This window comes from Podarcis muralis, chromosome W, assembly GCF_964188315.1.
Source record: "Podarcis muralis chromosome W, rPodMur119.hap1.1, whole genome shotgun sequence".
Lineage (NCBI taxonomy): Eukaryota > Metazoa > Chordata > Lepidosauria > Squamata > Lacertidae > Podarcis > Podarcis muralis.
In genome coordinates this window covers 7,336,559-7,361,867 of record NC_135674.1, presented here as the reverse complement: position 1 = coordinate 7,361,867, position 25,309 = coordinate 7,336,559, and the positions used below count along the sequence as shown (strand labels likewise).

At 47.4% G+C, this 25,309-nt stretch overlaps 1 protein-coding gene across 2 annotated transcripts in view; it reads left to right on the top strand.

The window, feature by feature from the left end:
• LOC144326469 (BCL-6 corepressor-like protein 1) overlaps positions 1–23,043 on the top strand; it is a 94,741-nt gene extending 71,698 nt beyond the window's left edge. The window contains exons 11-12 of one of the 2 annotated variants that reach the window (XR_013391510.1): positions 15,825–15,903; positions 19,911–20,043. Coding sequence is in view for 1 of the 2 variants with exons in the window: in XM_077923018.1 (XP_077779144.1) it covers positions 19,911–20,064; positions 21,375–21,657 (437 nt within the window). In the remaining variant the exon portion in view is untranslated. Of the gene's footprint in view, positions 1–15,824; positions 15,904–19,910; positions 20,065–21,374 lie in introns of those variants that run through there. The other variant, XM_077923018.1, reaches the window with a different exon arrangement.
• Positions 23,044–25,309: the final 2,266 nt, after the last annotated feature.

The window sequence follows — 25,309 nt, the reverse complement described above, 5'->3', positions numbered from 1 at the left end:
ACTCTGGAAAATTCCCACATTCCCCCCCCCCCCAACATAGGATTGTACTCAACACTCTTTGTGAACCTAATGGACTCAGAGTCAGTCATGAATACCCTGTATGCACCTTTTTCGTACCCCGTGAACAAACCATGTGCCTCACACTTCCCAAGCTTGCTGTTCTGTGGGGTGTGTACCCACATGTCAGAACCAAAGATTCTCATGTGCTTGACGTAAGGTTTCTTACCAAACATCTTCTCATAGGGAGTATAACCAATAGGTGGTGACAGTCTCCTATTATAGGAATAAAGGAAACATGATAAAGCTTCAGCCCAATATTTCTCAGGGAGATTGGCATCATGCAGTAAGGTTTTTAGGCCTTGCAGCAAAGTCTGGCTTGCTTGCTCACAAAGTCCATTCTCCCATGGAGATCTAGGACTTGAGAGGCTATGCTGGATTCCCTTGTCAGTCAGGAAAGCGAATTCACCAGGCGGAGACCCGTAAAAATCACAGGTGGGAGAAGCCTGTGAACGTGGGATTCGGCGGGCACCTTTTGCGCCTCCCCTACTCGCGGGGAAACCCGGTTTCGGGGATCCGGAGCGACGTGGGGTGAGCGGCACGGTGCTTCGAATCGTCTGCTTCTTCTACGGAGCGAAGCCGCATAGCTGTTGCCGGAGAGCACTGACTTTTTCCTGTGGACAATTGGACTCTAAAGTAATTACCCGTGAGTAGAGCTGAAGTGGGAGAATTGGATTTTTAAACGTTTAATTTGGCATCGAAATGGGGAGGTTCAAAACAGGAAGTCTGCCTCCCCTTTTGTAAATAAATTAAAGCAATGAGCCTGCAAGCTGAAGTCTTGGAAACCCTTTTGTAAAAAGACTAAATCTCCATCGGCAAAGAACTGCCTCCCTTTGGAGGCAGGAGAAGAGGGGGGGAAGTGGTGGACTGAATATGCCTGTAGGAGAGAGTCAAGAGAGTTAAAATACCGCCGCTCAGACCCTGGAAACGGGCTGCTAGCAGGATCGATGTCTTTTGGAATGTTCATTGACAGCGTTTAGAACGTTCATTGACAGGTAGCTAAATAAGAGAATACATTGTTTCTACTGTCTCCGGCTGCTTTTAAAGAGGAGTAAAAGTAACTGAAAACTCAAACTAACTTTGGATTATTGGAACATTGTTTAAAAGAGGACAGTACTGACTAATACAAATAGAAACTGTTTCCCCTAGTGGAAGCTTTTGAAATTGGTTGCTCTATAGGAGCTGGGCTAGGGGAATTTCCAGCTGCAAGATAAAGAAGTGTGAGACTCTGGGATTGACCTTGAGTCTCTTAAGTGTTATGGCAAGTGGAAAGGAAAAAATAGACGGAATGTCAACAGAAGAGGCCTTAGCGGTCGCATTAGGGAAAATAAATGTTTCGCTGGAACAGCTTCACAAGAAAACAGACGTGATGAATGTGAAAGTGGATGCTGCAAATATTAAAATAGACTTAATGGTAGAAAGCTTAAATAATCTGGGACAAAAGTTGAATACCAATACAGAAACCATCCAGAAATTGATACAGGAATCTACTCTGATACGGCAAACTGCGGATGAAGTCAAGGAGAAAACCCTTGCTGCTGAATTTAAAGCAATTCAACTAGAGAGAGAGAGAGCCCCATCCATACAAGGACAACTTGACGAACATAAGCTGACATTTGTTATGATTGAACTTAAAGAGAAACAGATGAATTTGAGGATCAGAGCCCTACCTGAGGAAAAGGAAAGCTTGACAGAGTTTCAGGAGGAGACAGGACTAACATCGGTTGAGAAAGAGAGGTATTTGGGGGTTAGTATGACCGCCAGAAATGTGAATTTATTCAAGGACAACTGTGAAGGACGTTGGATTGAAGAGAAGGGGGATTTGGAAATATGGTCAAATCTGAAGTTGTTATTGTTGGGCCGAGTTGCTGTGGTGGGGATGAGGGTGGCTGTGTTGTCGGGGATGTTGTTTTTGTTTCAAACATTGCAAGCTTTGGATGGGATGGATTGTTTCAGGAGGTGGCAGAGGGACATCTCTAGATTTGTTTGGCAGGGCAGGAAGCCACAAGTAAAATTTAAGATATTGACAGATGCCAAAGAAGGAGGTGGACCTGCCCTGCCAGACCCCTAAACTTTGTTGTGAACCATCTGCTTTTTGCTGGCTGAGAGAATGGTTGCTTCTTGAAAGCACTGAAGTGTTGGATAATGGCAGATGAAGTTGATGGACTATATGGAATTGGCGGAAATGACTGGCAAGACCCGGGACCAGGGAGAAGAGTCGGGGGAAGAAGACTGGAAAAAGTTTAAAGACTATTTATAGAAATATGGTAAAATTAATGAAAGTTAGAAGAATGTTGGAATGAAGTTATATGGCTTTAGTAGAAATGTTACAAGGAATTAAGTATAAATAGATTAATAGAAAATTAAAGGAAAAAATAAGGCAAGAATGTGTTAAGATAATTGTCAGGGAACTGCCATCGGAGCTAGAGGTGGAGGGAGGGCTCCAGATGGATGCCGGAGATGGATGCGGGGGGCAGATGGGGGAATCGGAGGGGAGGCTCCAGGACTCCTCACCGGAGACCAGCGGAGAGAGTACGGGTACTCCGCTGCCCACACCCTCCCTGCGCAGGGAGAGTAGGAGGAGACTTGGCGTCAAACAGCTTTTATGCTGGAAAAGGTTCAAGAGATGCCCACTGACGGATTCTGCCAGCGACTGAGACAGCCACGAAACTTGAGGCTGTCCAGACAGAGAGGGTTCAACCAGGCAACCTAGCCAGGAGTGGCAGCAACTTACGCACGAGCAACCCCTAGAACCATTACAGCAATCCGTCAGTCACCTACGTTGCTTGTGCGCAACTCGAGTGGCAGCACAATGAGCCAAACCATGAGAACCGGAGAGGAGGAGCAAGCGGCTGGAGTGCAAGGTCTGGTAGAGAGAAACCGAGATTTGGAACAGCATGTAGCTCTCCTGACGGCGCGGCTGGACGAAAGACGGACTCAGGATGCACAGGTCAGACCCACCCCCATCGCAAGGAAAGTACCGGGGCTGGTACACAAGTTTGGGGGGAAACCCCAGGACTACAATGCGTTCCGAACAGAAATAGAGTACGCTTTGGAACTGCAGCATGATGACTTTGCAAACGATGGGGAACGGGTGGCCTACGTTGTGGGGCATCTGGAGGGGGGGGGCAAGGGAATGGATCAGGCCCCTAATGGCGACGCAGAATGATGCTTTGAAGGACCTTAAGAAATTCTTCCAGGCGATGAATGCGATGTATTCAAGTGAAGTGGAGCAAAGTGTGACTCGGCGACAACTGATGGGGTGCAAGCAGGGGAGCCAATCAGTTAGAGACTACTGGTCGCGCTTTGCAATGTTGGTCCACCGGCTCGGGTGGGATCTGGACTCTGAACCGATTCAAATGTTGTTTGAAGAGGGGTTGTCCCCAACTGTGAAGGACGAGCTATCCCACGCGCCCCGCCCACAGTCGATGGATCAGCTGACCAAGGCTGTACTTGCGATTGGAGTGCGGCAGGAAGCGCGGGCTCAGGAGAAATGCGAGGGGAGAGGGGAACGTTGCCTTGACTACCGCATTCCTGAAATACCGAAACAGCGTTCCCAGGCGGCTGAGCCAATGGAAATAGATGGCGCACGCGCGCGAGAGGTTTCGAACTCCAGTGAAGGTCGCCAGAGGGAGGGGAAGGATTGGAAAACTACCAATAAGTGTTTCCTCTGCCAACGGCCAGGGCATTTTGCCAGGGTCTGCCCTCAAAGAAAAGCCTGGCAAGGGATGGTGGGGGCTGCTGGCTGTGAGGAGAAGGGGGAAGAAGGGCAGGAGCAGGGAAACGACAACGCCTGGCTGCCAACCAGCGGGGCCAGCAGCCAGGCCAGCAACCAATAGAAGTGCCCCAGCCTGCCCCCCCCCCCCAGGGCAGCTATAGCCATAGAAGTGGTGCTAGAACTCCCGAATGGGCACCCAGTCAAAGTTGAGGGGCTGCTGGATTTAGGCAGCTCCTGCAATTACTTCAGCAGGGACTTTGCTCTGGAGCACCAACTCCACCTGCTGCACCTGGATTTTCCATTGCAAGTGACCACCATCGATGGCAGGGAACTTCTGGGAGGGGAAGTGACACACCAAACCCCGCCAATGCGAATGAGGGTTTCCAGGCACACGGAGACCATTGCCTTTCACGTGGCCACACTGGCAGGACCCCCAATAATACTGGGAATGAGCTGGTTGGCACTGCATGATCCAGTAGTGTCATGGCATCAGCGGTCAGTCACCTTTGGGTCAGCTTACTGCTTGGAACACTGTCTGGGGGGGGGGACCCCAAGAATGACAGTGGCCAGGGTGGCTGGGCTGGCGGTGGAAACAAAAGGGGAGGTGCCACCACAATATGCTGACCTGGAGGAAGTCTTCAGCAAGAAGGAGGCGGATAAACTACCCCCCCCCATAGGCCCTTTGACTGCCAAATCAACCTACTCCCAGGGGCTCAGCTACCGGTGGGTAAGCTGTATGCCATGTCTGACCGGGAGATGCAGGAGTTGCGGCAGTTTATTGACAAGAACCTGAAGAGGGGTTTCATAAGGGAATCAAAGGCGGTGGGGGGCAGTCCTGTGTTCTTTGTGGACAAAAAGGAGACTAATCAGCCTAGATTGGTCATAGATTACAGGGCGTTAAATTTGGTATCAGAGCCAGTGACCTACCCAATGCCCAGGATTGACGACATTTTAACACAGGTGAGGCAGGGGAAATTTTTTACCAAGCTGGACCTCAGGGGAGCGTACAATTTGATTAGGATAAGGGAGGGGGACGAGTGGAAAACCACCATGTTCACCCCCCTGGGGGCGTTTGAGTACTTAGTCATGCCATTTGGATTACAATCAGGCTCCGCCTGCTTTCAAGCATTCATGCACCATGTGTTGGGGCCCCTGCTGTACAAGAACTGTGTAGCCTTTTTGGACGATGTCTTAATCTATTCGGACAATGAGAAGCAACATGTCAGAGACGTCAGGGAAGTGCTAAAGAGACTGCAGAAGCACCAGTTGTGGGTCAAGCTGGAAAAATGCCAATTTCACGGCAGAGAGGTCGAGTTTCTGGGGTACAAGTTGTCAGACAAGGGCCTAGCTATGGACCCAAGCAAGGTGCAGGCAGTGTTGGAATGGAAGGCACCCAAGACCCAGAAGGACGTGCAGAGGTTCCTAGGGTTCAGCAACTTCTACAGGAAGTTCATTAAGAACTTCGCCCACTTGACAGCGCCCATCACAGATTGTCTCAGTAGCAAGAAGACGTTCGTCTGGACGGAAAGTGCCCAGCAATCCTTTGTTGTTGTTGTTTTTTAAAAGATATTTATTGAAATTTTAAATAATAAAACAAGTTTTACAATCAACCAGAAAAAGAAAAACATTGTCACAATCAAACAAAAACAGAAAGATACAACAGAAAACATAAAAAAGGTAAATAGAAGAAAAACATAAAACAAACAAACATGGAAATCCAATTTTTTACTTATTATTTTTATAACCTTCTTTCCTGACTTCCTCACACCTCCCTTTTCTGTGTTCCCTTTTACACACTCATATTCAGCAGTACCTTACCATCTTTCAAATCTTATTCTATATTATACTTTTCAACCTAATTATGTCTCCAATTTTTCCTTTCCTTTTAAGTCCATTTTTACCTATTCATAATAACTTAATCCCTTTGTATCATTTGGTTTAAATTTGACATAATATTATTCAATTTTTTTTCACCCTTATTCTTTTAAAACATTTTTTACATATTCCTTTCAACTATGTCACTGATGCCATATTGTCTTTACAGCCTGTGCATCATTTTAGCATTCATTTTTTTAAAAAAATAAATTTTTATTGGTTTTCCACACACAAAATAACAACAAACAATACACCATACACAAACAAACAAACATATAAACATGTATAATTTCATACTCCCATTTTCTTAGACCTTATTTCCTGGACTTCCCCATACCTCCCCTTTTCTGCATCCTTGTTTTAAATTTCTTCAGCAATTCCTCCAATTAACTAATTATTCAAATCAATTCTTTTAATTTCTTCCTTAACTTATTAATTACAGCTGCAATTCTTTGTCCCATTCCCCTGACATCTTAACATTCCTCAATTTTACAACAATTTTTAAGATATATCTTAAATCTCTTCCAGTCTTCTTCCACTGTCTCCTTCCCCTGGTCACGGATTCTGCCAGTCATCTCCGCCAGTCCCATATAGTCAATCACCTTCGTCTGCCATTCTTCCAGCGTGGGTAGTTCTTGTGTCTTCCAATACTTTGCTAAAAGGATCCTTGCTGCTGTAGTAGCATACATAAAGAACGTCCTATCCTTTCTTGACACCAATTGGCCCACCATACCCAAGAGAAAAGCCTCTGGTTTCTTAGGAAAAGTCCTTTTAAGAACTTTCTTAATTTCATTATAGATCATTTCCCAAAAGGCTTTTATCTTCGGGCAGGTCCACCAAAGGTGGTAGAAGGTACCTTCAGTCTCATTACATTTCCAACATTTCTTATTTGGCAAGTGATAAATTTTTGCTAGCTTGACTGGGGTCATGTACCACCTGTAAATCATTTTCATAATATTTTCTCTTAAGGCATTACATGCCGTAAATTTAACACCGGTGGTCCATAACTGTTCCCAGTCAGCAAACATAATGTCATGACCAATATCTTGTGCCCATTTAATCATAGCTGATTTCACCGTTTCATCCTGAGTATTCCACTTCAACAGCAAGTTATACATTCTTGACAGATTCTTAGTATTGGGTTCTAACAATTCTGTTTCTAGTTTTGACCTCTCCATCTGGAAGCCTATTTTCCTGTCCTGTTTAAATACCTCGTTTATCTGAAGGTAATGAAGCCAGTCTCGCACTTTGAGCTTTAATTTCTCGTAGCTCTGTAGTTTAACTTTTTCACCATCTTGTTCTAAAATTTCACAATATTTTGGCCATTTAGACCCCATATTAAGTTTTTTCACCTCCTTGGCTTCCATTGGTGACAACCACCTGGGAGTTTTACTTTCCAATAAATCTTTATACCGCATCCAAACATTATATAATGCTTTCCTAACAATATGGTTTTTGAAGCCTTTGTGCAATTTTACCTTGTCATACCATATATATGCATGCCAACCAAATCTGTTATCAAACCCTTCCAAATCCAAGATGTCTGTGTTCTCAAGAAGCAGCCAGTCTTTCAACCAGCAGAAAGCTGTCTTTTGCATCAGTTAAAATCTTAAATTTTATTCTGGGCTTTTTGCCCTGCCAGACAAATTTAGATATGTCTTTCTGCCACTTCTTGAAACAGTCTATCTTGTCCACAATCTGTAACGTCTGAAACAAAAACAACATTCTAGGCAATACATTCATCTTGATGACAGCAATTCGGCCTAACAAGGAAAGTCTCAATCTTGACCATATTTCTAAATCTTTCTTTACTTCTGTCCAGCATTTATCATAATTGTCTTTAAATAAGTTTACATTCTTAGATGTTAAGTTTACCCCCAGGTACTTCACTTTCTTTGCTGTCACTAAACCTGTTTCACTCTGAAACCTCTCTTTTTCAACATTTGTTAGATTTCCCCCCAAAACTTTAGTTTTCTGTTTGTTCAATTTAAATCCTGCTACCTGACCAAATATCTCAATTAGTTCTAAAACTCTTTTAGTACTAGTATCTGGCTGTTGCAATGTCAGTACCAAATCATCTGTGAATGCCCTCAATTTGTAATGTTTGGCTCCGACCTGAACTCCCTCAACCAGCTGGTCCCCTCTAATCATATTTAGCAAAACCTCCAAGACTGATATAAAGAGTAAAGAGGATATTGGGCATCCCTGTCGTGTTCCTTTTTCTATGGATATTTCTTCCGTAACCACATTATTTACAATTAACTTTGCTTTTTGTTCAGAATATATTGCACCTATACCATTTTCAAAACCTTGGCCTACCCCCATCCCTTGGAGATTCTTCTTCATAAAGCTCCAACAGATATTATCGAAGGCTTTCTCCGCGTCCACAAAAATTAAAACTGCCTTCCTATTAATGTTGACTTCTAACAATTCCAGGATATCTATTATATTTCTCACATTGTCTGACATATGTCTCCCTGGAAGAAAGCCAGCTTGGTCCTTATGAAGCTCTCCTACCAACACTCTCTTCAGTCTTTTTGCCAAAATGTCTGCAAAAATTTTATAATCCACATTAAGTAGTGATATAGGGCAGTAGTTTTTAACCTGGTTCTTTTCAGTCTCAGTTTTTGGTATAAGTGAAATAAAAGCTTCTTTCCACGATTCAGGTGCCTTTTTCCCCTCCAAAATTTCATCATTTTAGCATTCAAACATTTTGCAATGTTTTTGCAGGTAGTCTTTGAACTTCTTCCAATCCTCTTCTACTAACTCTTCTCCCAGGTCTCGGATTCTGCCAGTCATTTCTGCCAATTCCATGTAGTCTATCACTTGCATCTGCCATTCTTCCAGGGTGGGTAAATCTTGTGTCTTCCAGATAGATAGATAGATAATATTTATTACGGCCAATGTGTCTTCCAGTACTTTGCGATGAGTATTCTTGCTGCTGTTGTTGCATACATAAAAAAAGTTCTGTCCTTCTTTAACACCAATTGGCCGACAATGCCCAGAAGGAAGGCCTCTGGTTTCTTAAGAAAGGTATATTTAAATACCTTTTTCAGTTCATTATAGATCATTTCCCAGAAAGCCTGTGCCCAGCAATCCTTTGAAAGACTGAAGGAGGCGTTTGCTTCGGGAGAGCAGCTCCTGCACGTTGATCTGGGGAAGCCCATGAGGCTGGAGACCTACGCGTCCGACCGAGCCATTGGGGCGGTACTTTTGCAGCCAGGGGCCAAGCAGGGCTGGAGGCCGTGTGCCTTCTTCTCGAGGAAGCTGAGCAAGTCGGAGCAAAACTATACGGTGTATGACCGCGAACTGCTTGCGATCTATGCGGTGTTTCGCCGATGGAGACATCTGTTAATAGGGGCGCAGCACAAGATCCAGGTTTGTACTGATCACAAGAACTTGGAATACTGGAGGACCGCGCGAGTACTCAACCAGAGACAGATTCGATGGGCACAGGAATTCTCCAAGTTTTCCTTCAAGATCCGATACATGCCGGGAGAGGAAAACGTAAGAGCAGATGCGCTCTCCCGGAAGCCAGAGTACATGGAAGGAGAGGGACCACCGGAGATACGGCACGTGATCCCCGAGGACCGATGGGTGTGTGTGGGAGCATTGGTTGGGAAACGAGAGCTGGGCGGGCTCACTAGAAACGACGTGTTCGCCCAAACTAAAATCAGGGAGCTCCGAGACGGAAGGGAAAACCATGGAGGGTTTGAGGAAAAGGAAGGGCTGCTGTACTATAAGGGGGCGCTGTATGTACCTTGAGGGGGAAGGTACTCATACAACTCCACAACAACCCAACAGCGGGGCACTTTGGACAGCACAAAACCATGCTGCTCGTCACCAGGCAGTTTTGGTGGCCAAGGGTGAGGGAAGATGTACGGGAATATGTACAGGGGTGCGACCACTGCCAAAGGGCAAAGGGGGAGAGGGCTGCCCCCGCAGGGTTACTGGAACCCTTACCCACACCGGGAAGACCCTGGGAGGTGGTGTCCATTGATTTTATGACAGATTTGCCCAAGTCAAGGGGGAAGACAGCAGTCATGGTAGTAGTCGATCTACTGACGAAGATGTGCCATTTCATAGCTTGCTCACATGCGGTGACGGCAGAAGAGACAGCCAGGTTGTTTGTGGAGCACATCTTCAGGCTGCATGGGGCTCCTTCGAGAGTCATCTCAGATCGCGGGAAACAATTTACTTCCCGGTTCTGGAGGAAGCTCATGAGCTTGCTGCAGGTCGAGGTGGGCTTCTCGACGGCGCGACACCTGGAAACCAACGGGCAAGCAGAAAGAGCGAACAGTATACTCCAGCAATACCTACGCTGCTACGTCAGCGAGAGACAGAACGATTGGGTAGAGAAACTACCGCTGGCGGAATTTGTGTACAATAACGCTGAACATGTATCCACGGGAATGAGCCCGTGCATGGCCAATTATGGGTGTCACCCCAGGGCCTTCCCGGGGAGGGGGGAGGAAGGATGGAGTGTACCTGCGGCACAGCAGTTTGTGGAAGAAATGGAGGCCTTGCACCAGCAACTCAAGATGAACTTAGAGCGGGCCAAGGAAGTTTACAAGAGGCAGGCAGACAAGCACCGTCGGGAGGGGGAGGCCATACGGGTGGGAGACCGAGTGTGGTTGTCAACCCAAGGGTTAGCCCTAAAGGGAGGGTGCAAGAAGTTGCAGCCAAGGCGGCTGGGGCCTTTCGAGGTAACACAGCAGGTGAACCCTGTGGCATTCAAGCTCAAGTTGCCTGACAGCATGAAGATACATCCGGTGTTCCATAGGTCCCTACTCTCACCGTACCGGGAGGGGAGGGAATTTTCGGGGAGGGAGGGAGGAGTCACCACCCACCCGCGGGTAGAGGAGAGGGAACACCACAACCAAGCCACGGAAATACTCGATTCGAGGTGGCGAGGGCGCCAGGTGGAGTACTTGGTGGCTTGGGAGGGAGAACCCGAGTCAGAAAACACGTGGGTACCCACTGAGGCGATCAATGACGAGTATCTAGTGGAAGAATTCCACAGCCTGTTCCCAGATAAGCCAAAACCACTAGCGAGATTCTGGGAGGAAGAATTGGGAACCACAGACGACGAAGAGGACTTTGTGGGTTTTCCTGACTCCGAAGAGGAGGGAGGGGAAGTGTCAGAGAGGGAAGAATCGGACTGGGAGGCCCACCCCGCAAGAAGATATCGGAGCGGGTGGGAAGCGGGTTTTGAATCCTCAGAGGATGGTGACAGCTCCTTCAGGGGATTCCCCGCATCGTCGGCCGAGGAAAGGGACGAGGTTGGATCAGAAGGTCGGGCCAGGGTGGAGGGAGTCCTGGGGGGGAGGTGGATGTCAGGGAACTGCCATCGGAGCTAGAGGCGGAGGGAGGGCTCCAGATGGATGCCGGAAGAGGGTCCTAGTAGGGAGAGAGGCAGCCCATCTACGGGGGAAGAAAATCAGCGTAACACCAGTGGAGAAGGGGGGCAGATGGGGGAATCGGAGGGGAGGCTCCAGGACTCCTCACCGGAGACCAGCGGAGAGAGTACGGGTACTCCGCTGCCCACACCCTCCCTGCGCAGGAGACTTCCGCGCAGGGAGAGTAGGAGGAGACTTGGCATCAAACAGCTTTTATGCTGGGAAAGGTTCAAGAGACGCCCACTGACGGAATCTGCCAGCGACTGAGACAGCCACGAAACTTGAGGCTGTCCAGACAGAGAGGGTTCAACCAGGCAACCTAGCCAGGAGTGGCAGCAACTTACGCACGAGCAACCCCTAGAACCATTACAATAATTATAGGATAGAAAACAGAGGAAGATGGAAAGGAATTGCTGAAACAATTAATAGAAGTGGAATAAAAAAAGGGAGGTGTGAGGAGGTCGTTGGAAATACAGTGGTACCTCGCAAGACGAATGCCTCGCAAGACAAAAAACTCGCTAGACGAAAGGTTTTTCCGTTTTCGATTTGCCTCGCAAGACGAATTTCCCCTATGGGCTTGCTTCGCAAGACGAAAACGTCTCGCGACTTTGTTTTCTTTGTCTAAAAACAAAGACATGTTTTGTTTATAAAGTTAATTTATTTTCCCTTCAATTTTTGAACTGCTCTTTACAGTATGTGTGACTTTAAAGAGCAGTTAATAAACTGTTGTTGTACCAAATTTGGCTTTGTTTGGACTTTTTTTGACCATAGGAACGCATTAATTGATTTTCAATGCATTCCTATGGGATTTCGTGCTTCGCAAGACGAAAAATTCGCTAGACGACAAAAATTGCGGAACGAATTAATTTCGTCTTGCGGGGCACCACTGTAAGCGAATGAAAGATAGGATATTGAAAATGTTTGAGGTGTTTTTAAATTGTTTTTGTTTGTTTTTGTTTTGTTTTGTATGTAGCGTTTTTGTATTGCATTTGTATTGTTCTTTTTTTCTTTTTCTTTTAGTGTTGTGTTGAAATTGTTTGAAAAGTAATAAATATTTTAAAAAAAGAGAGAAGTGAATTCACCACCTCAATCAGAAAATAAACAGCCAATGCGTTTATTGTGAGCATTCTCCAACCAAGCACAGAATGCCTTGAACTTAGGAAACGCTTCTGACATCTGCTGGAGCATAAACACATGAATGTACCTGGGAAAAGAATCAATTAAAACCATGAAGTATCTTGCTCCACCCAAAGAGGGTGCAAGTGGACCAACCAGGTCTGCGTGGACTAGCTGATATGGTTTGGAAGCCTGTCTCCTAGACACCTTGCCTTTCGGAGCAACCTTCACCTTGTTCTCTGCACAAGACACACATTTCATGTGAAACTTACAGGGCTTGATGTTCAAACCCTGAACCATTCCAGGCATCTTGGCCAGTGCCTGCCAAGACATGTGACCAAATTTTCGGTGCGCCTCATGAATACATCCTGCGTGAAGAACTTTGTTAGTTTGTGCAACACAACAAGATTCAACACTAGACACATCAACAGCATTGTCATCATAAGTTATCAAGAACAAGCCATCTATAAACTTCGCATGCAAAATGTCCTCTTTGCCCTTCCTGATGACACAGACACTCTTCTTGAAGGAAATCTCAAAGCCTCGCCCAGTCAGCTGTGGGACGCTGAGCAAATTGTCTGCAGAATCTGGAACAAAAAGTACTTCGCTAATGGTTGTGTGCAGACTTGCCAGTTTCACTGTCCCGACTCCTGCAACTCTCAACGTCTTTCCATCAGCCTGTTGGATCTCTCCATCTTGAGGCGTGAAGGAGATAAACAAGCGTTGATTTTTCGTAATGTGCCTTGTGGCTACAGAATCGACAACAAATCTGGCTTTGGCCTTTGGAGCAGCAGTGCCAGCAAACAAAACCTTGTTTTCCACCGGCCTGGGCTGCTGCTTGCCCCCCTGCTCCTGGCCATCTGCAGGCTTTTGTCTCTGTTTACATCTCGCCTTCTGGCCTCTGCAAAGGCGACCTTGGTTCTCACAGGAAACAGAGCTCTCTCAACTGCCAACTCCTTGGCTCCCCCTGGAGGCTAGAATGCTGTCTGGGATGACGTTACAGTCAGCTCCCCCTGCAGCTTGCAATCGGTGCCCTCGGCATCCCTGCAATCACTCTCAATCTGGGAAACAGCCAGCACCTCCGAGGCAGTCAAACTCTGTGCTGGAGACGCTGTCAGATGGGCTACTGTCAAAGCATTTCACATCTTACGTGCAGTCACATTGCCAGCCAGTGTTACAATTTCCTCCAGAGAGACGGACAAAACGATCACGTCTATGGCCCTTGAATCATCGGCCCTCCATCTATCTGTCAGAGGAACTGGAGGGGCTTCAGAAACAGTGTGCCACACTCCAAACTGTTTCATCTGGCCCTCGCAATACCTTGCCCAGGTCTGATAGTTGTGGCCATTAAGCTTTAGGCACGGAACCCCATCTTAGGCTTGTAAAAGCTCCATTTCAGCTCTTTACTTCAGCCATGAGCCTTATTCCCTTCAAAAGCTCCTTATCTTTGGCAGGTTGTAAATTACGAGGCCTGCTTGCTCTCTCTGCCAGCCTAATTAGTTGGCTCGGACTTCAAAGACTCTGTTGCAGCACAGAAAAGTCTCGCTTTTCTCCACATACCTCTCGCAGTCTTCAGCAGTCTTACTTTCCTGTAAGCACCGTGAATCTGGGCCCATAACCTGTTGTTGGGATACTGCCAGGGAGACAGAGGCATCAGGCAGCCTACACGTCGTCTCCAGACGATCACCGGTCTCCCGTGGAACTGTTGGGATATGAGTACAACGCAGCTGCAAACAAGCAGCTCGATGTTTACATCACATGATGTGGCTAGTCCTGGGAAAGAATGTACCAGGCAGTTCACAGGGATTTGTTCTGTGTGTAATATGAGACCTTCCTGTTGCATGTATGAAGGAAGTCTTAGTCAATTGCTTGGAGGAGACTGAACTGAACGGACATGTTTTTGTACAGATGTAAAGTCAGAAATAAACCCTAGAAATGTAATAGACTTTCTGACTATCTTCTTTCCCCTGCTGGTATGCAAGGGGAGAAGGGGGTGTGCATCTTCCACGCTGGGGGATGTCGCCTATCAAGACCTCTCTGGACTGCCGTGATACCAGCCGGAGTAGGTCACTGGAGACAAGCCCCGGGAGCCAGCTGACAGACTGTTGGATTTTTACGCTTGTAGCTGAGAGTTGACACTTGGAATCAAGATGGATGCCAAGCAAGGGGTGGGTTTGTCTTATCCACCTCCCCTAACTAATGACAATTATTCCTCATGGTCTTTGAAAATGAAAGCCCTACTTCAGAGACAGAGAGTATTTGGGGTGATTGAAAATCCTATCCCAGCAGCTCCCACAAGAGCTTGGAATGAACAGAATGTGAAGGCCAGGTCGGCTATCATCTTATGTGTTTCTGACCATCAACTTGTGCATATTGCGGATTTGGAATTCACGCGCAAGATTTGGCAAACGTTACCGCGAATTCATCAAAGAGATGCCGCTGGCACTGCGCTGCTGCATTTTGAGAAACTCACAAACATGAGACTGAAGCCTGATGGCGATGTGCAAGGGCATTTGACAGAGATGAAATTTCTACACCAGCAGATGGCGCAAAGAAATTTTCCTCTTCAGGAAGAAATATTCTGTTTTATGATTATTAACAGCTTGAACCAGACTTACAAAACCGTTGCAAGTCAACTTGGTTCTCTCCCTGCCGCGGATTTTACGGTGGAGAGAATTTGTTCCGTGGTTCTGAATGAGGGAGACCGACTTGCTGCAATAGCTGTTGCTGATGGGGGGAGTGAAGCTCGGAGTTCAAGCACCCCCACTGTTATTGCTACAGAGGAGCAGGCTGTAGCTTTGAACGTTGTTCGTTCTTACAATTGTGGCCAGCCTGGGCATATTCAGAGGAACTGTAAAAGGCCACGTCAACAGAAAGGAGCCAAAGGGGGCTCTGCAAAGCCTGAGGCTTCAGGCAAGGGTCGTGCCAAGTCGCAGGCAAGACCAGCAAAGGTTTTGATGTCGCCAAAAGCCACATCATCGGTAGAAAACACGTTTATTATCGATGCTGGAGCGGCCGAGCACCTCACGTCACGCCGAGAATTGTTTTCTACGTTTGAGAAGCAACGCTTCACTGTGATTCAAGCCAACGGTCAGGAGATGGAAGCTACCGGAATTGGAACTGTTTATCTGGAGAGTCTGAACTTGACTATAAGTACTGTTTATTATGTTCCGGACTTAAAGTTCAATTTGTTGAGTGTTTCTCAGATGACAAAGAAAGGGCTGATGTTGTCCTATGATAAGCAGAGTTGCAAAATCTTTAAAGACGGAGAGCTGTATCTTTCTGCCAGAGAGAAAGATGGACTGTATCTATTGATTTTTGATGAGAATGATTACAAAATGTGCACTGCATGTGAATCTAAAATGCTTTCTCTTGCAGTTGTATCGAAAGAAGCCACGGGAAGAAAGGCAACAAAGATTAACAGTGTTTTTCAGCGAGTGTATGCTGATGTAATTGGTCCTCTAGCACCATCTAGAGGCAATGCTAAATACTATCTTGTGTTTGTTGATCACTATTCTCAATATGTATGGATATATGTATTGCAATCACCAAAAGAAACCTTAGCAAGGTTTAAAGAGTTTTGTGATAAGGTTAAGACTGTTTATGATGCTAATATTGATTATCTTTTCACAGATGAAAAGCCAATTTTTCTTTCACAGGATTTTCAGGATTTCCTGGAGAAACGAGGGATAGAGATTGCTGTATCTGAAGCTTCATGGAACAAGAGTGTATGTAAAGGTGAACAAAGAGTTGCAAAATGGCATGAGAGCACAATTGCTGAGTTCACATTTGCCACATGAGTTCTGGGCTGAATCTTTATCCTCTTTTTGTCACACTTGGGTGAGAAAAGTTTCAAAAGGTATGGAAAGTTCTCGTTTTGAGAAGCTCTTCCACAGGAAACCTTCTGCAACACATTTTAAGGTTCACGTCCATACAGAAACTCCACAAGGGGTCAGAAATGCCAAAGGCATTTTTGTGGGTTATGAAAAGGGTCTCTACAGAGTAATTTTGTCTGAATCTGGTCAGGTGATTCTCACAAAATATCTAGAGAGCACTCCGAGACAGGAGAGAGAGGTTCTCCACACATTTCCCACTGATGACAATGCAGATGAGTACTCTGATACTGAGAGTGACAGAGAGAGCTCAGAGAGTTCTGCTGACACAGTCATTGAGAGGGGTTCACACACAATGTCTAGTCCTTCACAGGTTAAGGCTGAACTAGAATTGACTGAACCACTGTTTACTGTTGGGAGTAGTTCTCCAAAAAGTCCAGAGGAAGAACCAGTCAGCAAGGAAGATCTGCACCTCATACGCAGGTCTGAGAGAATGACAAAGGGCATACCACCCAAGAGGTATTCTCAAGAGTTTGCTAACTCAGCTGTTGCATGTGTTACTATTGTTGACAACTCAAGCCAGGTTAAAGGTATGTCTAAGTCAAAGACAAAGACACAACTGGGAGTTGCAAAACGTAACACTACCTTCCCTAGCCAAGGTAATGTAGAAGCACTCATTCCTTGGAAAACAGACAACCAGAGAGTTACACTGGTGAAACCAGTGGCAGGTAGTTCCAAAGGTGGAACTGAAACAACAGGGGATTGTTACGTGTATAACAACTGTTTGTTTTCTTCTCTGGATCAAGCTTTGTTCGCAGCTAACGTTGAATCATATGGGGGAGTATGTTGGGATATGAGTACAACGCAGCTGCAAACAAGCAGCTCGATGTTTACATCACATGATGTGGCTAGTCCTGGGAAAGAATGTACCAGGCAGTTCACAGGGATGTGTTCTGTGTGTAATATGAGACCTTCCTGTTGCATGTATGAAGGAAGTCTTAGTCAGCTGCTTGGAGGAGACTGAACTGAACGGACATGTTTTTGTACAGATGTAAAGTCAGAAATAAACCGTAGAAATGTAATAGACTTTCTGACTATCTTCTTTCTCCTGCTGGTATGCAAGGGGAGAAGGGGGTGTGCATCTTCCACGCTGGGGGATGTCACCTATCAAGACCTCTCTGGACTGCCGTGATACCAGCCGGAGTAGGTCACCGGAGACAAGCCCCGGGAGCCGCGGAGAGGGGCCAGCCTCTCCCGAGGGGGCATGTTTTCCAACAGGAACAGCATCAGTCAATTAACGACACGAGCCTCAGAGACATTCCGAGGCCCGTGCACACCCTTTCAGCAGAGTCTCCACAACGGAAGATGCAGACAGAAGAGCATATTTACAGCTTTATTCAACGTAGATCAGAACAAAGGAAAAACATGACTGCTTGCCTCCGTGTCCAGGAAAACAGCCAGAACAAAAGCTATATACAAAACAGAAGTTCCCAGCGAGAGCTGGAATGAAACGGGGGGGCCACTAGGGGCGCATTGGAAGATGGCCGACAATGACATCTCTCCGGCCCACACGAGGTAATTAAGAGGCTGTTATGGGAGTATGCAGCCTCCCTTGTTGCCCCAAGGGAATGGGGAACAGTGCCCTTGCCTGCTGTGCCCATAAATCACCCCCGGATTCGAAAGAAGGGGGTGAGGGCACTAGGCAGAATGCCCTTGTGTGGACTCCGGCTCTCCTGGACGCTGTCTCTGATCGCGCACTAGCTGCAGCAAATTGAAAATAAACAATTAGAAAGAAGCAAATGCACATATTTCAAGTGAAGAACAGGAGTGAAGACTGCTAATTGAAGGGACCTCTGCGAAAGAAGAGCAACGGGTTGGATCAACAGGAATATATCATGAAGAATACATCAAAGGCTTGGAATGTCGGCAGCGGGACTGGATGGGGGGGGGACTCTTTTTATTTTCTTCTATGTGATTAACCAATAACCCCTCCTCAAGATAGAACCGTTGCTTAACTGATCCAAGCAGGATGATTAAGAACTGTGTGGAAATGAATTCTAACCAAAAGTTTGCTTTACGGAGATTGAGAAAAGAACAAGAGCTTTTGGAATGACGCAGCAATAAAAAACAGAGTCGCCATGTTGGCTGGTTTTGTCGAAAGATTTACGACTGGGAGGAGGAATGGACTTGTTTTCATACTGGATTCCTAGTGAACCTCCTCAAAGGACTGAGAAGAGAGCGACAGACCAGTGAAGATTAACGACGGTAAGAGCGTTTTTATTTATGGAAGCGATGATATACGGAAGCCGTCTGATATGGCTCTTGGATGAACGGAAAAAACCTACACAGGATTACAAATTGTCTTAACCCGCTTGTGGAGACCATCAGAGGTCACAAAGAGAAAGGAAAAATATATGAAAACAACAAGAAGAGATGTGGAAAACAACAAGAAACAACAAGAAAGGATTGGATAGAACTGTGAACATTATTTGGACAGATTTGTGGACTTGAAAGCAGCAGCAAGAAGATGATTGGATCCCCTTCAGAACTTGAAATATGGGTACCCCCAACAAAAATTTAAAATTTGGCTTTGTAATTTGGAATTTATGTGATTTGATTTGATTGGTCGGTTAATAAAATTTTTTTTTAAAAAAAAAAAAAAGAGAGAGAGCTGGAACGAAACAGGCATGTGATACACAACAATCATGCCTGACCATTTAAGGTGGAACGGAACTATATCCTAACAGTTTCCTCCATTCTTTGATCCTTTGCTGATGCCTTCCCTTCTTCAGCCTAGGCAAGGACAGGGAACCTGTGGCCTTCCAGGTGCTGTTTGACTTCCGCTTCTGTCATCCCTAACCGTTTGCTTGGACTGATGGGAGTTGGGAGTCCAACAACATCTGGAGGGCCACAGGTTCCCTGTCCTTGCCCTAATGGCAGCTCTGGGCAAGCAGTAGGCAGCAAGAGATGGGTGACTTTTGGCATACCTTGTGCCAGAATTCCAGCCATTCTCTGTGGGAGAAAAGAGCCTGCTGCTCCTGTGCCTCAGGAAGTTGGTCTCTCCCATCCTGAGAGTGGAGAGAGTGGGGAAATGAGAGGCAGTATGTATCTAAGACTGTTTGTACTCTCTGTTTAAATGTGGGAAAGAGGAACCCAGCATTTTTGCATCCATGCAGTCCAGAAGAGTTGAATTTTGTGCCTGCCAAAAGTAGCCTCCCCATACCTGGTGCCTTCTAGATGCTGCATGGTCCCAGTTCCCATCAACCCCAGCCAGCACTGCTGACAGTCATGAGTAATGGGAGTTGTAGTCTAAAAACAACTGGAGGGCACCACATTGGAGAAGGTAGCTCTAAAGGACAAGGATTGAGCACTGTGCATAAGTTCCCTTATTATGCACAATTTATTCCACTGTTTGGGGTTTTTTGTGTGTCTGTCATTTATTCTACCTTTGCTGATCCTGGGAGGGGCTGATGAGCTATGCACCCCAACCCCTGGAAATCTTACATTCCAACTTCTGAAACATCAGGAGACCCAGCTTACTTGCACTGCCAGATGCTTCTCTGCACCTAAAAAGGCTAGATGCATGGGGTTTTTCAAAACAGGAGATGTCATTCTTGCAGAGCTACATTCCTCACCCAGCCTGAGCCGTCTGCACTCCTGTAGCATTGCAGCATAACACAGCCCCATAGTGGTCTCTAAATTTCTATCGGCTTCTGCCAGGTGTTCCTCCAGGCATCTACATGTTGGGCTTCTTTTGCAGCCCATGGTTGGGTTGCTATGGTGATGGCTGTCCAGCAAGTGAACTGGGCACAGGGAAGGCTAGGGAGCAAGCTTGTGCGTGCAGAGTTCTTTGAGCCCGTGGCATTTCCCCTCCCTCACTTCCCTCTCCATTTCCCGTATCCCTTGTTTCAGAGGGGAAAGAGAAAACTGGCTGTGACCTTCTGCTCAACCCTCCCGGGAGCTCTGATCAGGAGGACGATGAGCAGGACTCGGGCCACCTCATGTTTGAGTTCTCCAACAAGCCGTTGCTCCCCTGCTACAACCTGGAAGTGTCTGTCTCCCAGGGGTGAGTAATGGCGGCATCTCCTTGTTGGGAGAGCTTGGGGAGTTTTTGAGAACGGGCCAAATTGTACCACCCCACTACTCCCTGGGAGAAAGAGGAGCCCTGAAGTCCGAAGGCCAGTGTCATTGGAAGGTGGTGAGCAGGAGGGAAGGAAGGACGGGTCTGTTGCAGACAACAGCTTTTGAGAGCCTTGGAGAAAGGATGAGGAGACATGCATTTGCTTGCAAGTCAGCTTTCCCTTTCCTTCTCCAGCTCACACAGGCACAGCAAGGTTTTGCCAGCTTCTCAAGGAGGGGAGGGGCATTCAGAGAGCCTGCTGTGACAAATGAGAGACTGGCAAACCATGACAAAATAACAGGCTTGGGGGGGGGTATATGATGCCTATTCTGCATATTAAGCATGGAAGTGGTGGGAGCTCCATGGTTCCAAAAGGATGGGGTGAAGGCAGGCAGGGTCGTGGCCAAGATCCTGCATCTGCAAAAGCACCATTCCAAACTGCTGGTGCTGCAGTCGTTACAATGCTGTGACCCAGATAAAGGATGCAAAGGAAGCAGATCTCAGAATGTCTTGTGCTTTTGCGTCACTGGTTCTGTTTTTTATTAGGCAGAAGCTGGGGGAGGGATGGGGGAGGGCCGCACAGCACAGAGACAAGCTACCCACTACCTGACCCAAGTCCTGCCTCCCCCCTCCTCTGCCCAGCCAACTGCTGAGATGTCAGTAGGGACAGGCTGCAGTGTATTCAAGCATAATGGGCACCCATGAGGGTTAGAAGCATGGTGTTCAAAAACAAAGCACTACCATCCTTTTCACTTACTTGCACCAGGCAGTTGTAGCCGTGGGTGATGTGAGGTGGGTGCTAACGGCTGGGGAGAGAGGATGTGTGGAGTTGCAGCACGAGCACTTTTTAAGCTAGCAGGACCAGTGGTCAGGGAGGATGGGAATCATAGCCCCAAAACAGCTGGATACCCATGTTTGGGGAAACACGGCACTAGAAGATAGGGCAGTTGCTCTGAGTACATTAGGGATGGGGAACATGTGGCCCCCTAGATGTCATTGAGCTCCAACTCCTGTTGGCCCCAGCCAGTTTGGCCAGTGGGAAGAATAATGGCAGTTGTGATCTAGCAACATATGGGGAAAATGGGCTTCCATCAAGATGGGATGGTGTCGCTTATGGGTAGGTTTCAACCCTTGCATTTCAGCTTTTAGAACTTTGACTGTGGGGGTGGGAGGGGGAGAGTGAAATGGAGAACAGGGGAGGGATGGGCACAGAGAGCATGTCCCTACTGACCACCACGCTTCTCCCCTTTGCCCAGGCCCTGCAACTGGTTCCTCTTCTCGGACATGCTGAAGCAGCTGAAGCTCTCGTCCCGCATCTTCCAGGCCCGTTTCCCATACTTTGAGGTGACCACCCTGCCCAAGGTGGAGTTCCAGCGCCAGGTGTCGTTGAGCCAGGTGCTGGCCCCAAAAGAAATCCAGGAGCACATGGCGCGCCCCTTGGCTCTGGGTGCTGCAGAGACGGTGGAGCTGGTGCGCCATGAGCTGGAGCTGGCTCAGCTGCTGGGCTCGGAGGTGATGTTGGAGGCCTGGAGCAGCTGATGGGGGCCTGGGCATTCCCCTCTGTCGGCGTCAGACTGCACTGCAAGGCAATAATCTGGATCAAGGAGAGAAGGTGGCCTTCTCGCGGGCAGGGCTTCTGTCTGCCTGGTCCTCCCTGACGAACTGCAATGGGTGCTCACCGCCTGCCCTCCTACCTTCCCACCAACCCTGAGGGTAGGAAGCTGCCGTCCCCTGTGCCCTGGACTCTGCACTCGTTCACCTGCTGCAGGGCCACGGTGGCTTGGAAGCCTCTCCATGGAACTGTGTCTCTTTCCCCACCCCCAAGCTCTCCGAGAGTATTTATTTAAATTAGTATTTAATTTGTGGTGTTCTTTTTCTTTTTTGTTCTTGCTAAGTCTGTATCACTGTGATTCGGGGGGGGGGGGGGAGTGGAGAGACAGGGGACAACTTCCTGCAGCCACCATCGCCTCTGGGATTCCCCTGAGTGACTAAGCTGGGCCTTCCTTTCTCCTGTCCTCCATGAAATAGCGAGAGGGAGGCTATTGTTTCTTCTCCCCCCTCTGTTTTAGAGACACCCAGCTTCTGTTGGGTGAGTAGGAGCCAACCTTCAGTTTCCACAATAAATTGTTTGAGGGGCCGCCCCCCCCCAAGTTGAGGAGCATAACCATTCAAATGGTGTGCGGTCATCACGTCTTGTGATCAGCTAAGCGATGCGACACCTGGCCCCCCCCCCCAGTACTTTATTCAAGTTGGCACCCCTGGTTGGGTGCATTTCCCTCCCTGCCCTTTTTTATCATATTATTTTGTTTCTGATGTCCAGCCAGCCACTTTTCGAAACAGAATGATTACACAGCCAAAGGCACCTGGTGGTCTCGGCTATTTTATTTGCACACACCCCACTCCCTCTTTATAATTTCATCCTGGTTCAATCAGTTTGGCTGGCAAGGCAGTACGGTCTTCAACGGGGTGGGGGCAGCAGAGAAAGAGAGAGAGAGAGATCATTTGGAGGGTAGGGGGCAGGGTGTGGGGGTGTGTGGTACAGTTTTATTGTACAGGTGCTAACAAGGACTGGACAATCTCTTATTATTTTGGCTCTTCCCCTGCTCTGGGGAGGTTGTTTTGGGTGGTGACATTTTTGTTCTTTTGTGTTGTGTCCCCCCCCCCTTCCCACTCGGGGAGCTGCATTTCCTTGCACAGCTCCAAAATCAGTTTTCCAAGCAGGCTGCCTCTTCTGGCCCCCTTCCTTGGAAAAAGCAAACAGCGTTCCCTTCTCTCCGCCACCATCTCTCTCTTCCACCAAGGCTTTGGGGCATGTGCTGCAGCTGCTGCTGCTGCTGCTGCTGCTGCTGCTGCTGCTGCTTCTGATTTGTTTTAAGCAACACTTTGGTGTCATAAACACTTATGTACAGAAAAACCTGCATCAGAGCCTCAGTCTCCTGCCTCGTCTTTTGGGTCCGGCCTCTTACTTCTGAAGCCTGGTGGATAGGGCGGGGGGTGGGGGTGGGGGGAAAGCAACCCCATCATAGAAGCACTTCTGCTCTGAGGGGAAAACGGGTGTTATCTATATGCCATAATGGCTGCCTCTTCCACCCATTTTTGGCAGTGAGTTGTGCAGACTAAAGAAGGCCGTTTACAACTTCCACTTGATGCTTACCTGTACAATAACAGTTGACTTTTGAAAACAGTTTCTTGCCATATCCCTCCCAGGACAAAGCAAGCTGCTGTTGGTTGGGGGAAGAGAGTGCTGGGCTCTTAGTCCCAGTACGGGCCTGCCAGTAAACCAAGATTAGCAAGGAAGGGAGATGGATTTTGGCTCTGATACTGTTGTCCATCACCTAAACTGTTGAACACGAAGGCATCTTGAAGGACAGTTTTAATTTGAGAGCCTGCATTGTGTTTTTTGAAGGTGCATCATTTAAGCGACTTGCATTTTCCTGACTGGAATTCCCATTCCACTCACCCCTCAGCTAAAGCTGCTGTGATTCCAGTTGTGTAAAACAGGGTGTGAGGAAGTTGAAAGGGTCAGCCTCCACGTACACTTTCTCTCCCAGCTCTATCCAAACCCAATGTTCTAATTTCTTTAAAGGAGTCAAGTGCTCTGTTCACACAGCTGGTTTTTTAGGACTTAGCCCCCTTTGCCTCCTCTTTAAACCAGGAGTGGGGAACGTGTGGCCCTCCAGATGTTGGGGAAACTCGGAACACCCCAGCCAGCATGGGCAATGGCCAAGGACTCTTGAGAGTCACAGGTTCCCTATACTCACTTTAAACAGTACCAGAGTATAATTATCTGCTGCAGAAAAATCTTAAGGCACTTTGCTGGGTTATCCCTCATACCATTCAGCTAAGGTGGGATTTGCTGCAGCAGCATCCTGTCTTTGCAAAAGTCTTCCCTGTCAGTGCTGCGCAAAGGGAAGGACTAGCTGCAGGGGGGCAGGCGGTCTGTTCAACATGGAAGGTTTTGTCCTTGGACAGGAAACCTGTGGCCCTTTGGTTGCTGTGGGTGGACTTCAACTCCAAGCACTTCCCAGCCAACTTACCCAATGGTCAGCAGCAGCTAAGGTGTCCACAGGTGTTTCCTATCTCTGATCAGCTCCATTATAGCTTAGCTGTACACAAGGTTTCTATTATTCCTGGGGGGAGGATCGGTTTGAAAAATCTGTCCTCCCTAGCTGGGATTATCTCCCACTTTGTCTTCAGCAGTTAGGTTGGCTTTCTAGTCAGGAGTGTTATGTGGGACTGTCGCCTCATTTCCCAGAATCTCCTGGCACGGGCAAAGAACTGAGGGTGGAAAGTCAAGGCACTCTTCTTTGATGCAGGTATTGGGCAGAAGGCACAGGCATTCCTGTGTTTTCCACTCCATCCTGAAGCCCACTCGGAAAGTAAAGTAATTACCTCGTCACCCGTTACTACTCCTTTTCTCCAGCAAGAACTTGGGGTATCTCCTCCATCTTTTTTTGACAACAACCAACTTACAGTAGCAAGATTTCACTCCCTTGCTCTCCTACAGCAAGGGAAAGAGGTGGGTTCTCTCCTCAAAGCAGAGCTTTTACTGGCATATGAGGCTGCTTTCCTGGTGCAGAGAGGAATGCAGCAAGCTGGTGAATTTCTGGAACCCCCTGAATTGTGCCTGCTTTGTTTTGTGTTGCAAGTTGTCACTTATGATGCTGGGCTGGGCTCTAGGGGACTAGGGTTCATTCCTCTCCTGTGCCTGCTTTCCCTTTGACATGATACCTGTTCCCTACCCAAGCCTGGGGCATGGAATGCCTGGATGAAAGGAGATGCTGTTCCAAACTCAAGTGGGATGCACACACAATCCTTGTTGGGCACAACTGTAGCTCCTGGGGGACAAATCTTGTCCTTTAATCTAGAAAAGCATTTATTGGCTATTCACTGGAACAAGGAGGCATGGTCCCTACTCTGTAAGGCAGGGATTGGAAACTTGTGACCTGGCCATACTGCCCAGGGCTGATAGGAGCCAGGAGTCCAACATATGGCCAGTCATAGGTTCCCCATTTCTGTTGGAAGAAAGGATATGCATGCCAGATGATAAACTGCCCAGTAACCTAATCATGGATGTGAGCCTCATTTAAATTTTTCCCTCCTAACTGCTTGGGATCCAAGCTGGGGCCTAGCATGAAGCTGTAGCCAATTATTATTACATGGTAGACTAGAATCCCCCAATTGTTTCTCA